Raw genomic sequence first — 16,358 nt, 5'->3', positions numbered from 1 at the left:
GGGGAGCACAGACTCTTGCATAACGCATAACACATGAGGCATAAGAAATTGAACCAACCAGAGTTCTCTTTTACATGGAAGGGAAAGAAACGGAGAACTTTGATTGGTATATATTCTTATGCATTATGTGTTATGCGTTATGCAAGTACACGCAACTGGTGCGGTATGAGACTGCACCCAGTGTATCCCAAAAGAAAACGCTACAAGAATCATGGAGAAATGGATGCAAGAGAAGTTGTCGGAATTATTGGATTTTCCAGTCTCAGATGATTGGACCCAGTAAGTTTAGTGGATAATAAAAATCTATATATATATTTGCATAATATTAATTATTATATTATCAATTTTTTAGGTTTATTCTGCAGATAGAAAATGAAAGAGACTTAGATGAGTACTTTTCAACTTTATTGAATAATGAAAATCCAGCTCACAGACAATTTGTAACAGAATTGAAAAAGAGACGTGGTGAGTAATAACTAATATTATATAGATATGTTCTGAAAAACTGCCAGATCATTGGTAAATTATTATATTTATTCATATACATTGTTTCAGCCTCTTATAATAATCAAACTGGATACAAAAAGATAAATGATGGCGATAATATACCCAAAAAACAAAATGATAAGAAAAGAGGAAAAGCAAAGGGAAAAAAAAATAACCAAGTATATAGTCTATGTTTTTCCAGGAGATTACATAACAAATAAATTGAATAACTGTTTGAATATTTTGTGCATTATTTTTGCAGGTGCAAGAAGCTGTAAAACCAGAGCCAAAATCTGAGAAAGTGGAAAAGAAAAAGACTAAATTTGTTAATTTATTGTCTCATGGAAATATTCTCTTGAAAATTATTTATATAATAAATTTGTACAAATATATATTTAGCAATGTTTTGTGTAAATAATTTTTTTTTTCAGGAAGACATAAATGTGATTGCGAAGCAAACAGACATGCATTGATTAACAACTGTCTTAATTGTGGAAGAATAGTCTGTGTACAAGAAGGCTCAGGACCATGTTTCTGTTGTGGAGAACTTGTTTGTTCTCCGGATGAACAAGTATTACTTGGAAGCAATACTAAACAGGGTGATAACTTGTATAATAAATTGATGGATCAAAAACCATATAAAAATCTCGAAGACTCTCTTAAACAAAGAGATAAACTTCTCGAATTTGATCGCAATAGGTATATATTTTTTGTATTTCTAAAAATTTTCTATACATTAATTGTCATAAAAATAATTTATAGTGCCCGTCGTACCAAAGTAATTGATGATGAATCCGACTATTATCAGTCAAATAGTATTTGGCTATCCCATGATGAGCGTAAGAAGTTACAGAAGCAAGAAGAGGAAGAATTAGCACGCAAGCATACATCGCGTTTAGATAGAAAAGTTGCTATAGATTTTATGGGAAGAGTGATAGTTGATGAAGATCAATCCATTAACTTGCAATCAGAAGAACTTGACGAAACAATATCATATGACGACTTTGAAAATACAAATATTTGTCCAACGATAGAATTTGATCGTCCAACAGTAAGATTGTAATTTTTTACAGTTTAGTTCATTTTAATAATAAATTATGCAGAAGTTTATTTCTATTATTAAGCCTAAACAATTATATTATACATTTTTATATATTGTTATTGTGTTAAGTTTGTTGAGATGGGACCAAGGACCTTCAGGACAAGCACACGAATTGAAAATCACACATGGAATAGAGAAGGCAGAATTCAAGATAAAGAATATCTAGAAATGTTTGATCAAGGTCTGTGTTTGAGCATGCATCAGCCTTATGCATCTTTGCTAGTGGCAGGAATAAAAACGTAAGTGATGTATTAAAAAATAATTCATATAATCAGAATAATATTAACATAATCTTAATGTTACTAGTCATGAGGGTAGAAGTTGGTATTCTTCACATAGAGGAAGATTATGGATAGCATCAGCTGCTAAAGTACCTTCTTCCGAAGAAATATCTAACATAAAGCAATCCTATTGTATATCAAAAAATGGTCAGAAAAAATTAATATGTATATCTTGAAATACTTATTTTATCCTTTATTACACTTATCTTGATGATTCTAGATAAAATTGAATTCCCTGAAAATTATCCTACGAGCTGCTTGTTAGGCTGTGTAACGGTAACTGACGTTCTACCTCAACAAGAATATAGAAAATTATATCCAGAAGGAGAGAATGAGAGTCCTTATATCTTCATATGTGAGAATTCTTACATGTTACCAATACAATTTCCTATGAAAGGAAAACATAAAATTTGTAAGTAACAATAAAAAATGATTAACAATTTCCATTATTTATAATTAATATATATTGCAACAGAATTAAATTCTTTTATATTACAGATAAAATGGATAAAAAACTTCATCAAGCCGCTTCCAAATGCTTAGAGAAAGCCATGAAGACAGCTAATAATTAATATTTTTATGTTGTAATCTCATTATTTGTTCCTTTGTAAAATTAAATAAGATAAATTTTCCCAGGTATATATGTTTATTTGTGTGAATAATTTAAATATACATGCATTCTATTAAAAATAATTATCTGGTTTTTATATAAAAGTGATTTTTCTGATAATGTATCTAATAAAAATTTTACAGAAATATATAATATGCATATTACATTACTTGTATACAACGGATCATTACTTAATTTACATAAACTCTACAAGATGTTAAGACATAACCGTTCATGCATGCTTTCCATTTGTTTATTTTATTTATCATACTTTCACGTAATTTTATTGATGAAAAAATATCAATTCTACTATGATTGATATCAGCCTTTTACAAATAGTTTTAAAAATTATTTGTGCTATATCGCGCGCGTGCACACGAGATAGAGCATATATCTGAAATACATATACTCTTATTTAAGAAAAGCACGAGGATTATTATTGTACTAAATTTTCATTTTTCTCTCAAGTGCCAATTATCTTATTTTATTAATTATCAATATCTCAATGTTTTGCCTATACAAGAAGCTTTAACGTCACCATGAGAATCATTTATTCTCTTATTCTGACGTATTAAATTAGGCTAAGCCAGTACAGTCAATATATAAAAAACCTCTCATTTACACTATACTATTAATACAAAAGCTGGATATAGTTAAACATAAATTAAAGTACGTTAGCTCAAGCATTGTTATACATCTTTTTCTATTGAGCAAAAGTTTTTTCTTCATTTTCAAAATACTTTACACTAATTGTAAGCTAATTGGTTACGTGTCATTTTGTGCAATGTCGACAAGCTTATAAAAACACAATATTTTACTTATCTAACGTACGTACAAAATTATATACAATACAACAATCTAAAACAATGTTAAATAAAACGAAACAAATATTGCAGAAATATGTTAATAAACAGTATTTAATAAGCAGATCGCATTTCGAGTTTTAATGGTTTGATGAATAAGGAATGTATGAATAAATAAGTATTTACGTGATTACTACTTTTAAATAAATAAAATAACTACTTCTATATGATTTCAATACACATTAATATGGATGCTGTCGTATTGATGAGACTTTTCATCAAACTAACAGAATGCACCCAATAATATAAAAAAAATCCTTATATTTATATGTTTATAATGTTTTCTTTCCAGTTATATAGCACAATGTGTATTATTACAATAGTGATGTATATAACAATAATCTGCAACCAATAATACAATACGTTATTAGTAATTTATATATAGTACATTCTGATAAAGCTTTAACATTCTTGTATCTTTACGGCAAATGTCTAATTTTCTTTTGTAGAACTTGTTAAAAAACCTTCAGTTTATAACATTGCATAGACTATCATTTGCAAACCAAAGAAATTCTCTCTTTCTATTAATCGTTATTTTAAAAATAATTTTGTCAATCGTGTAGAGTGGCACTATATAAAATTTATTCAGTATGGTAACAATAATTAATTTTTTTACCTTATTGCAATATTCTCTTTTAGAAACTATATTAAATCTCTCTCTCTCTCAATTTATTTGCAGGGAACAAAATTTGATAAAAAATTCTAATTTAGACCATAAATGGCATAATTATACAGGAAATATATATATATATATGAAGACAAACATATAATATTAAATACTTTTTGAACAAGTAACATCTTAGCGTGTCTTGCGTATTCTTTAAGGAGATGCTGGAGGGACCCAATTATCGACATTGCAGTTTGATCAAAATCTCCGAATTGACTAAATGGAATAAAAAATCCTTTTATAGGATTAAAGTAAACGCAAAATCCTGACGTGGTGCAGTGGATTTTATACTAAAATAAAAAAAAAGTTCAAAAAATGTTTTACCTTTTTTCGATTTTAGTATAATATCCACTGCATCACGTCAGGATTTTGCGTTTACTTTAATCCTATAAAAGGATTTTTTATTCCATTTAGTCAATTCGGAGATTTTGATCAAACTGCAATGTCGATAATTGGATCCCTCCAGCATCCCCTTAATTAATCCTGATAACATTAATTTTATAAGCTTTGGCCTAATATCTGATTAAATTTAATTCTTTAATGACAAACTATCAAATGTTACAATAATGCTAATAGTTACGACTCTGAACTTACTCAATACTTATCCTCAATAGGCCTCATAACATAATAATACTAATAGAAAGAAAATCGTTATAAGATTTTCCTTGTTCGAGACAATTTTAAATAAATATCTTTGTACCTTCTCTGAAGATCAAGATTCGCATGTGTTATTAACAGTCAATGCAAATTATGTCTCTAACTTTTCTGTATTCACGTCTCATCTTAGGTCGTTAAAAAAGGATTTATGTTGTACGTATAATTCGTTCGATCAATAATTTTATATTTTACACACAATATGATACCTTTGCGTAAACTGCAAATTGTGGCAAATGTGCGAGAATCCCTTCTTTCGCGAAGTTTCAGGCGTTTCAGTCTATTTATATATAGGTCGGAGAATCCTTCAGACTGGTATGACAAGCATCACAGATAGAAACATTTTTCTCGTTTACCAGCGTGCATTTTGGACACTCCTTGCCGCCGCTGGCGAGCGGCTTGTCCTCATTTCCTTTGCATCTCGATTTTGCGCACATTTCACATATGTCTCGATCGGGCATATTTAGATATGTACACGTGGCACAATTCCATCTCTTTCCATCCTCTGCCTCTTCCTTTTTCTGTTTACTCATTTGCGCGATATCGAGATTTTTAAAGGAATCTGCAATCTTCTTCGCTATCTGATCCGAAGATTTGTGTGTGCGTGGAATTGGTAAAGTTTGACTGTTGTGCTTTTTATCTTTATTATTTGCATCGATGTTATATCTATTCGAATCTGATAAATCAAAGGATGAGGATTTTTTCTTGAAAGGTAGAATATCCTGATGATTTTTGCCGTTTGTTTCGGACGAATCGATCTCATTCGCTTCAATCCTACCGCTGCTTTTTTTCTTCTCCGATTTATGCGCGCTATACTTGTCTTCGTTCTCCGTTTGCCTAAGTGTCTTGTGCTTGATACGAATAGAATCCAACTCCTTCTTATGCTGTAACACATCGTCTCGATCATCGAGATCTTTGTAGTAACCTAAGCTTTCAAGATTTCTGTACACAAAGTCCCACGTATCATAACCATCTTTTCCAGCACTGGAATTCGATCTGCTAGCAGTTTTTCTATCAGTTTTACTGTGTTCATAATGATCCCCGTTGCTCGATTGCCGTTTATAAAAGTCTATCTCATCCAGGTCCGATATCCGATGGGACATAGGTTTACGGAGAGTGTGTGTTTTTTCATAATTTGCCACTGACACCGGTACATCGAGTTCTATCAGTCTACCGGTTGGTACTCGAGCTGCATATGCTGGTAACGTGGCACAATATGGATTCGGTTGCATACTATTACCATAAAACTTGTTGCTATGAGAGGGCAAGCAACCGTAGCTAGTGCAACAATTGATGAAACCATGATTGATTGGTTGATAATATCGATAATTAGTCGGCACTGCCATGTTTGTCGTATCTTCGATGTGCCGATAATCTGTTTGATAGGTTGACGGCATTGTTGCGTTGTAATTAGCATGCACAATGTGATGATAAGGCAGATGCAATGGCACGACGTCTATACCCATTTGTTGCTGATAATAATCCTTATAGTTATCGACCTTTGTGCGGTTTTGATGCACTTTTTCGAGGAAACGATAGTTTAGCGCTCGAATGGCCTGCTCTGGTGTACCAACATGATTCTCACGAAACTCCAATACCTCCAGCCAAGAAATGGTGTATTTCTGTGACACACTTTCCCATATCTGCTTTAAAATCTACAATTTAAAAATAACTTTATCATCTGCTTTAACATGTGCAATTGCAACTTTTGCATGTTGAGTAATTGCATTATTTTTATTTGACCAATTACATTAACTATTTGTTTTCTATTACCTGACATTCTACAAAAGCTACAATAGCATCCCTACTGACGTTTGAAACCTTATCAGGATCGATTGGCCCTTCCAAAGTCAGTATACCCAAACCAGTGTGCTTATAGCCCATCTGCTCAAACATTAACTCGGCACCTATTAAATTTGCCTCTACCTCATGTTTATAATAGCCGCTGTATGTCTAAAACAATTAAAAAATTTGTATATGTTAAATCATGTAGCAAAATAGAGGCTAATGACAAGATACATTTTAGGTAGTTACCCTCACTATCCTATATTCTTTTCGCCAAGGCTGAGCCAATAGATTAGCCGCATACAAGGAAATTGCACTCCAAGCAGTTGCTGCTCTATACCCACTGAAATCTGTTACTGTTGCTGCTGATCTGTGTAAAATATCTGCTGTTTCTTGAAACACGTATTTATTCTCATTGGGTACTAGACAAAGATATTCCTTTATAAAGCCTGAAATTAATGTATTATATATATATATATATATATATAAATTAAAGAAAAGTTAACATTAGTAATGACTTAATATATACTACCTTCCAATTTATGTCGTTGTTGTAGTTTTAAAGGGCTATCATCCGTTTGCAGATACACCAAATGACTCTGTTCCAATTTCATACTAATCTCATGTAATCTGTCTTTGCCTCTCATTATTATATCATTCGCCATTTTTATTCCTAAAATTATAACATAACAAATGAAATTTCTAACTATTTGTGACAAATATGATGAAATTATTAGCCTTTACACATGGTTGTAGAAAAATTAAAAAACACTATCGTTTCATGAAATTCTGGTGTTTTAGAAAATTGACAGCTGATGTGGAAATTTGCTTAAACTATTTGTAAAACTTTCCTAATAAAAGATATAATGTGTGATTAAGAACAATAGCCGTATAGAAATAATCAGTATTTATGCTGGTATAGATTACGAACCTCCTAGAAATCTGATTTTGGAATAGATTCCCGATTCAAACTACAACTAGCTCCAACCTAAAAATAAATCCTATATTTAGTAATGGAATCACGGGCTCTGTAAATAGGCCAATAATTTTGTGATTACTTGACATGTAGCGTGATTTCCCATCTCAAAGCGCGAGCCATCGAATTAGCTTGTTGCAGTTTAAACGACGTGTGTATTTTTACATCTCTCTATAAATAATAAATACTGTTCGCAAATTTTTTTTTTCTTTTTGGTTATGTTCACGTTACATCATGCACAGAATATGCGAAGATACGAGATGTATATCTTTGAAATTGCTTTTTGTATATACATGTGGCACCGCCAGGTGAAAATTACACGAACCACCGACGACTCTTCCTCTTTTAGCGTATTCGATTACTGACTCGACCGACTGAATCAACAGTCTGTTCTTTTTAGCTGCATTTCTTACACAATTTAGCTCTTCTTTTGTAGCTAAACAGAACAGACTACTGACTCGGAGTCGGGTCGAGTCAGTAAATCGAATACGCTATTTGTTAGCGTTTTCGGCCCGGTCGGGTTTCCACCAACCTGGGTTGGATCACCGACGAGATATTATTGTTAAAGACCGTCAACCCAGGGCAAATTTTCGGCGGTATAAAAAGGGCCCCAAGGGCCCGGAGGTAATTCAAGAACGCTGACATTACCGACAATTGATATAAATTTGCTATTATTAACATAAATATTTGGCTCATGCATTATTAAATTCATGATTTTTTATTACATAAATGTCCCATAAGTAAATATACATACTTGTAAAGCTGTAATATCCTATATATTACAAAAAAAATCACAATTTTATCTCTGCAATTATCATCTTTATTGATAATCAAACTTTGACGATAACACTGAAATCTCAATTTTAAAGAAAAATCGAGTATTATTGAGTTATAAATGCATAAATACATCTAACTAAACTAATAAATCATAAAATTAGTACAATATTATCAGTTTTTAACTCTTAATCACACACTTCATATTCACAAGGACGCGAACTTCCGTAACGATGTCGGTCTTTAATAGTATCTTGCCGGTGGTTGGGTTAATGGCGTTTTGCGCTCTCCTATTGGTAGAGCGTGGACGTCAACCAATAGGAAAGATTAATCCAACCCAGGTTGATGCAAACCCGATCGGGCCGAATTGGGGCTCCGCACAATAATGGTACGCTTCCACTGAGCGCGTCACGCGTCGCATCGTCCATCGCGTCACGACGCGACGCGAAAGAGAGAAAGAGAGGGGTTGTGTACATATATAAACTTCACTCTTTCTCTCTTTCGCGTCGCGTCGTGACGCGATGAACGACGCGATGCGTGAAGCGCTCAGTTGAAAAACGTACCAATAAAAGGAACAGAGAATAAAAATTTTAACCTATCAGAAACTGTGTATTTTACAATACATGATTTCTAATAGGTTGAAATTCTTATTTTCTGTTCTCTGTTCCTTTTATTGTGCAGAGCTTCTCTCTCTCTCTCTCTCTCTCTCTCTCTTGGTTTTAAAAAGAGAGTTTTATGCCTCGCGTTTAAGGTCAAAGTAATGGTGTTTTCGGCCCGACCGAGTTCGCACCAACTTGGGTTAATGATGTTTCGTGCTCTCCTATTGGTAGAGCGTGTAACGTCAACCAATAGCGAAGCATTTTCTGACCCAAGTTGGTGCAAACCCGGCCGGGCCGAAAACGCTATAAGGTTGGTGCAATCGAATCTTAAGTAATGTCTGCAGCCTTAAAAAAATCCAGCAAAACTCTCATTTTTCGAAGTAAATTACATAGTTACTTCGATCTGAAAAAAATTAACAACACGAGAAAAATATATATTGATTTATTGATACCCTTCCATTCTATTCCCGAGCCATATGGTTTCTGCACACTGGACGCGGAAACGCTTACCGTGCGACAAAATGTGATGCGGTAGCCAATAAACTTATAGCTCCTAATGTGTACATTGGTTACCGCGTCTCATTTTGCCGCGCGGGAAGCGTTTCCGCGTCCAGCGTACAAGAGCCACTGGTCGCGTTCAACAGACTCAACTGTTGTGAAGCACACCCGTGAGCATTCGCTGCTATTGGTGTATTTTTCTAGATCATCCAATAACAGCGAACACTCATGGATCCGCTCCACACAGTTAAGTCTGCTGAACGCGACCAATAGTTCTATCATAGGCCACAGTGGGCCAGTGCCACGGCCCTGACGTTGATAGCTTCTCTGTTGTGGCGCCTATTTTCTCTAAATTCCTCACAAATTTTATCAACATGTATAAAATATAACGAAACATATAATAATTATTTATTTAGTTTCAAAAATTATATACATATATATCGCAACCAATAAAACATAATATATTTCTAATATGTTCAATGGCCGATATTTAGAGAGTTGAATTCTTATATTTAAAACTGTCTTAAGTACAATATTAAGATGTCATAAACCAATTGCAATTACTTAAGATGGTCTTAAAAGTAAGAACAAACCATGAATACCGGCCAATAATATACAAGAGATATGATATTTCATTATAGAGATCTTACAAGTTTTTGTTGCAACACACGAAATAATATCTATAACTTATGCATACAAACAATTTATTTGAAATAGTAATTCCTTTAATACAATTATTATATATTTATTATTGTTAACTAATTGTAACTAATTACATAATTTAGTTGGCAATAGATCAAATAATATAATAAATACTGTGTAAAAAATTTATAAGATTTTCTTAAAACGAGATAAATGCTTTAAAAATTTGAAATAGTAATGACTTGTCTTGCATACACATACATGTATACTATCTCTTTTAAATAAGTTTTACTTTTCTAATAAATAATTTATATGAAGAAAAATAATAAATAATTTCTTCAAAGAAAAAAATATGAACAGTATTTAAATATAGTACAATTGCTGTTTCAATTACAATTTCTATGTGATGTAATATTTAATACAATGATTTAACAATTTAGATGGCATAAAAAAATGGATATTAAAAATATATCACGATATAAACGTATGAAGCATATCGTTTTATCATATTTTGTATTCTTTTAAATTTTTTAATAAAATCAGAATAAAGAAAAAAATTAATTTACTAAAAAATGTTGTAAAAAAGTACATACTTTACTTTTTAAATTTAAGCAATGATGTACCCTTGTGTAATACCCATCAACATGTCCGTTAGGAATAATTAATTTATATCGTGTATAAATCATTAATTATCCAATATTTCCATATGAAAAAGTAACATATTTTAAAGACTGTTATTCAGATCGAGACGTGGCCTTTTACTACGTACTGTAGATGCATCATCCTGGGAGTCACCATTGGTAGACAAAAATTCTCTCTTTCTATCTGCATTCTGTAGAGTTTCATATTTGTGATTAAAAATATCCGTAAAAAGTTATATAATAAAAATGTTTAGTAATATATCTGTATGTAACATTATTAATTATTAATATACTGTTGAATCGAATGATGAGGCACCTTGCTACATCGTGAATGGTCTTTGTGTCTATATTATATAAATAAAGGAAAAGAAGACAACTAATAGAGAAAAACTAGGAAAATCTGTCTTGGATATTTCCAAAATGAAAGAAAAGAATTAAAAACAAATAAAATGTCGATATTATTTAGAATTTCCTACATGTAAATTTAAGGAAAATTAATTATAAAATAACGAAATCATAAAATACATTATGGTTTATTCTATTATCTTCACAGACCGAAAGAATATACAGATATATCACATATTCATTAATTAAAAAAATACATATTTAAATGGTTCTAATAATTGGAAATAGTATTTTCACGGTGTCTAAAAAAAAATGTTTGATGTGTCAATATGGTAAAAAGTATAAACAGATATTGCTAAAATTTAATAATACTTGAAATATATTAATTATAGAATTATTTCCAAAACAGTAAAATCAAAAAAATTACATATTTAAGCAAAATAATACAGACAATAAGTCATACTGTAAATTATTTTAAAGCTAAGATATATACTTAAATGTTATAGAAAATGCATTTGAAAAACTTAATAAAACTATATACAAAATGGAAAGCAACAATGATCTTAACAAAATAAAAATCACAATTTTATGTATCATACAGTCCTGAGGATCAAATTCTTTAACAAGTCAAATATGAGTTTATCTAATAAAATGATTAAGGTAATTTTTTTTACAATAAAGGCAGACCTATTCATTATAGATATAAAAAGAATACTGGTTTTATTTAATTAAAAAGTTTTTTTGTTTTTTAAGGAAAGAAAATTTCATAATTTTGCTCAATTCAGAATCCATCATTTTTTCCAAATTAAAAATTGATTATACTATCCGTTCATTTTACATGAATATTATTTAAGGAGGTTGTAAAGGCACAAAACACATATATTAATATTTTAGCTTTAAACAAACTACATACATTTGAAAGTTGTGTTCATAACATTCTGGTTTTATTGAGCAACACATTTTTATATGTTATTTATTTTATTTGTTATTAGTTTTATCGTTATAAACAAAAATTGTTAAAATAATAAGAAAAATCTAAATGTTTTTATATAAATATATTAAGTACTAAACATGACTTATGCAAAGTTTCATTGAGATTCACCATTAGTTTATAACAAATAACAAATTTTATTTATTTACCAAACAATTAATGTCTGCATCTCAAGATAACTTTACAAAAATATTGTTGAATTCCTAGAGTATTTATATAAAAAAATTGAGATTTTTATCATTACTTTTCATATATTTATGTTAGAGAGTACAAATTTAAAAAATATTAATACTTATTTAAATAACTTTTGATCCAGATGGTCAATTGTTTCTATTTTTTTTGTATTATTATTAAATGAAATTTAGAATAATCTGTAATTTTTTCAAGTAGTTCTTAACATATTGCATTTGCCTTACAACCTCCTTAAGAAAATAATATTTCTATTTATTATGTTATACTGCTTAACATGTGCGCAAACTTGTATTCTAAAATTCTTCATAGTGTCTTATCATTTTGCAGCAGTATATATATATATATATATATAAATGCAGTAAATGTTCTAACTGCTTATGTATATATTGTAACCTTTACCTTTTTATCCCATTGTTGATGAAGATACCTCAATAAAATGGTGGTTTTCTCAGTAACTATGACTACAAAAATAAAGAAATTAGCTAATATATTAAAATATCATCCGTATACTACAATATACTTACTTTGTTCGGAAGGATAATCCTTAGTAGGAAGATAAACTGATGGCCTCTTAACACATGTCCGATTTCCGTTATCAGTATGAAAATTTGCAAAATTGTTTTCATCATGTGACGGAAGGCCTTTTAAAAATTCAGCAACAGACTACAAAGAGATATTCATACAAATCTTATAGAAGCAAAATTCGAAAATATCATATTTAGGAAAAATATTGCGGGAAAGATAAAAGTTCAGTAAAAGACGTTAAAAACATTTGAGACTTTGAAATATGTATTATTCATTATAAACACATTCCTTGCACGCGCTTACAAAATTCAGAGTATGGTACAATTATGTGATAAAAAAATAACAAGATAGCAATTATTTATACATTTGGATCTTTCTCACCATTATAAGTAGACGATCTGTTGACTGCTAGATTTGAGATTATTCACATAAAAAAAGACTTTTAGGCGATTAAATTGATACGAGACTATCATCATCAAAACGCCATTGAATATCGCGTGCAATGAGAAGGTATTCGCTAAATTTATTTTATACCTCTCTAACTTACAGCAATAACATTTATATTAGAAATAACAAAAAACTGTATCTCTGTTATTTAATAATGTTTATTACCATTTTTTATTAAATTCTGTGTTATCTACCACTCGACAACTAGAGAGAAATGAAGTTAAATAATTAAACCGACGGATGGACACAACAGATTAAAACACTATGGCCCGTATTCAGAACGCGCTTACAACGATGTTAGCACACTAACATACTATACTTTACGTCACGTATATTATAGAATTTCAAAGATAAAAGTGCGCTTTTATCGATAAAAGCGCGTTCTGAATACGGGCCTATTATTTTTCGACGAGTTTTGGAACGCATATGTAAGATCCTGCACACAATAGAGAAGGAATAAAGCGGGGAGCACAGACTCTTGCATAATGCATAACACGTAATGCATAAGAATATGTACCAATCGAAGTTCTCCGTTTCTTTTCCTTCCATGTAATAGAGAACTCTGGTTGGTTCAATTTCTTATGCCTCATGTGTCATGCGTTAAGCAAGAATCTGTGCTCCCCGCTTAAGGAATTAAGAATGAAGAATAAACGATTTCAACCTATCAGAAACCGTGTATTCCGATGTATCCGATTTCTAATAGGTTAGAATTGTTTATTCTTTATTCCTAATTCCCTATTCCTTCTATTGTGAATTCCTTGTTCCTTCTATTGGCAGGGCCTAGGGGTCGATTTTGTATCTTTAAGTCCGGATCTACAATAAGTGTTTTATGCTTTAAGCCGTAAGAAATTGATCAACTACAGTCGAATGCGAGGAGAATAATTGATTATGATTCGTCCATTCCTTATGGCTTAAGGCTAAAAATCTATTATAGATCCGGGGGATCGATTCTGTATCTTGAAACGAGGTGAAAATTATAAAAGTGATTGAATTTACAAGATGAATTTACAAGATGAAAATTACAAAAGTGAGCAAATTTACTACAATATTGATAATTTCATTGGTCAACACCTAGTAAATTTGCTCACTTTTGTAATTTTTACCTTAGGTTTGTTCGCGTCCCATACTCCAACATGTTTTAACATGTTCCTACCATAGCTCTTACTCACTCTAAAGGCTGAAGCTGGAAACACAATAGCCACAGGCAATAGGCACAGGCAACACAGAATAACGAGCCGTCCAATCAGAGCTCTGGGATATAATATCGAACTTATATCCCAAAGCTCTGATTGGGCGGCTCGTTATTCCCTGTTGCCTGTGCCTATTGCCTGTCTCTATTGTGTTTCCAGCTTTAAACACAACAGACACAGGCAATAGGTACAGGCACGGACGAGATATTATTAAAGAACGTCAACCCTGGGCAAATTTTCGGCGGTATAAAAAGGACCCCAAGGGCCCGGAGGTAATTCAAGAACGCAGACATTACCGACAATTGATATAAATTTGCTATTTTTAACATAAATATTTGGCTCATGCATTATTAAATTCATGATTTTTTATTACATAAATGTCCCATAGGTAAATATACATACTTGTAAAGCTGTAATATCCTATATATTACAAAAAAATCACAATTTTATCTCTGCAATTATCATCTTTATTGATAATCAAACTTTGATGATAACACTGAAATCTCAATTTTAAAGAAAAATCGAGTATTATTAAATTATAAATGCATAAATACATCTACTAAACTAATAAATCATAAAATTAGTACAATATAAACAGTTTTTAACTTTTAATCACTTCAATATTCACAAGGACGCGAACTCCCGGAAGGATGTCGGTCTTTAATAGTATCTCGTCGGTGGTACAGGCAACAGGGAATAACCGAGTCTTCCAATCAGAGCTGTGGAATGTAATATCGAACTTACACACCAGAGCTCTGATTGGACGGCTCGTTATTCCCTGTTGCCTGTGTCTATTGCCTGTGTCTATTGTGTTTAAGCCTAAACCGGGGAGCACAGACTCTTGCATAACACATAACACATGAGGCATAAGAAATTGAACCAACCAGAGTTCTCTATTACATGGAAGGGAAAGAAACGGAGAACTTCGATTGGTACATATTCTTATGCATTACGTGTTATGCGTTATGCAAGAGTCTGTGCTCCCCGCTTTGACGAGCGCGTTTGAGTGAGTAGGAGCTACAGTTGGAGGAAGTAGGAGTATGTTGGAGCATGCGACGCGAACAAACCTCTTGTTTGAAGATACAGAATCGACCCCCAGTTAAGTGAACGCTCACTGTTATTGGTGTATTCTTCTATATCTAAAATTCTGATTGAATGAGCTAAAAGAATACACTAATAACAGCGAGCGCTCACTCAACTATTGAGTCCGCTGAATGCGCTTAAAGCTGGAAACACAATAGACACAGGGAATAGGGAATAACGAGTCGTCCAATCAGAGCTTTGGGGTATGTCACGTCCGTAATAGCTTGAAAATTTCTTTCCGAACAGACTTAAATATAGTCCGACTGGTAAACACGTGCACCAGAGAAGAACGCACCTGACGCTTCTCCCACACCCACCAACGGCACGGTCAATGGAAGGGGGCTTTAGGAACGCCCATGGAGGAAACGTAGAGAGACAGCAGAATGTATCCGCGCGCGACATAGAACGGACACGCCAAGTCCGTCTCCGCGATTTCGCCTGACCAATCACCGTGCCGTTCCCAAACGCTTCGCGCGAAACATAACTCTAACTCTAACTCTAATCGAAAACCTAATTCTAACTCCAATCGAAATTCTAACTTTAATTCTAATCGTAATTCTAACTTTAATTCTAATCGTAATTCTAACTTTAATTCTAATCGTAATTTTAACTCTAATTATAAAATCGTAATCCTAACTCTAATTATAAAATCCAAGATAAATTGTGGAACTAACTGTACTCACTAGTTGTAATCAGTAATATAAAATATATCCCTATATTTGAACAATTGCTTGAGTGTGTGATTCCTGGCAACCTCACCCTCCCGTTTACATTTAATATTATCGACATTAACGGAGGGCCGATCTAAACCGACGGGCCGCCAGGGCACTGGATTAAGACGAGAAGCTTCCTCCTCCAACCACTGGGCTTGGAATCGCACGGAGAGGACCCGCGGACACTTAAAGGAAAAGGTCACCAGGTAGGTAAATTGCCTTGCTTTCCGCCAATCGAATCCGTCAACCGCGAACCGCGTATAGCATGTGCCCTTTACACCCGCGAGCGCGCGC

The 16,358-nt window shown here is 32.3% G+C and overlaps 3 protein-coding genes across 3 annotated transcripts in view; 1 reads left to right on the top strand and 2 right to left on the bottom strand.

The window, feature by feature from the left end:
• Positions 1–2,483, top strand: part of LOC108762135 (activating signal cointegrator 1) — a 3,418-nt gene extending 935 nt beyond the window's left edge. The window contains exons 2-11 of the mRNA XM_018508967.1: positions 205–279; positions 353–465; positions 556–665; positions 749–846; positions 916–1,185; positions 1,249–1,537; positions 1,658–1,827; positions 1,895–2,016; positions 2,090–2,281; positions 2,368–2,483. Of these exons, the coding sequence (XP_018364469.1) occupies positions 212–279; positions 353–465; positions 556–665; positions 749–846; positions 916–1,185; positions 1,249–1,537; positions 1,658–1,827; positions 1,895–2,016; positions 2,090–2,281; positions 2,368–2,441 (1,506 nt within the window). The 5' untranslated portion in view covers positions 205–211 and the 3' untranslated portion in view covers positions 2,442–2,483. The remainder of the gene's footprint in view (positions 1–204; positions 280–352; positions 466–555; positions 666–748; positions 847–915; positions 1,186–1,248; positions 1,538–1,657; positions 1,828–1,894; positions 2,017–2,089; positions 2,282–2,367) is intronic.
• A 2,016-nt stretch (positions 2,484–4,499) lies between these two features.
• On the bottom strand, positions 4,500–7,627 carry tamo (PUB and ZnF_RBZ domain-containing protein tamozhennic). The gene is made up of 6 exons (XM_018508952.1): positions 7,507–7,627; positions 7,380–7,436; positions 6,981–7,121; positions 6,698–6,897; positions 6,437–6,616; positions 4,500–6,318 (listed from the first exon to the last, which is right to left on the bottom strand). The coding sequence occupies exons 3-6, from the start codon at positions 7,111–7,113 to the stop codon at positions 4,948–4,950; spliced, it is 1,884 nt and encodes a 627-aa protein (XP_018364454.1). The 5' UTR covers positions 7,114–7,121; positions 7,380–7,436; positions 7,507–7,627; the 3' UTR covers positions 4,500–4,947.
• Positions 7,628–10,548: 2,921 nt separating this feature from the next.
• On the bottom strand, positions 10,549–13,207 carry LOC108762131 (DET1- and DDB1-associated protein 1). The gene is made up of 4 exons (XM_018508959.1): positions 13,013–13,207; positions 12,631–12,769; positions 12,506–12,567; positions 10,549–10,769 (listed from the first exon to the last, which is right to left on the bottom strand). The coding sequence occupies exons 1-4, from the start codon at positions 13,013–13,015 to the stop codon at positions 10,662–10,664; spliced, it is 312 nt and encodes a 103-aa protein (XP_018364461.1). The 5' UTR covers positions 13,016–13,207; the 3' UTR covers positions 10,549–10,661.
• Positions 13,208–16,358: the final 3,151 nt, after the last annotated feature.

The sequence above is a fragment of the Trachymyrmex cornetzi genome, unplaced genomic scaffold (genome assembly GCF_001594075.2).
Source record: "Trachymyrmex cornetzi isolate Tcor2-1 unplaced genomic scaffold, Tcor1.1 scaffold277, whole genome shotgun sequence".
NCBI lineage: Eukaryota > Metazoa > Arthropoda > Insecta > Hymenoptera > Formicidae > Trachymyrmex > Trachymyrmex cornetzi.
This window is presented reverse-complemented; position numbering and strand designations above follow the sequence as displayed.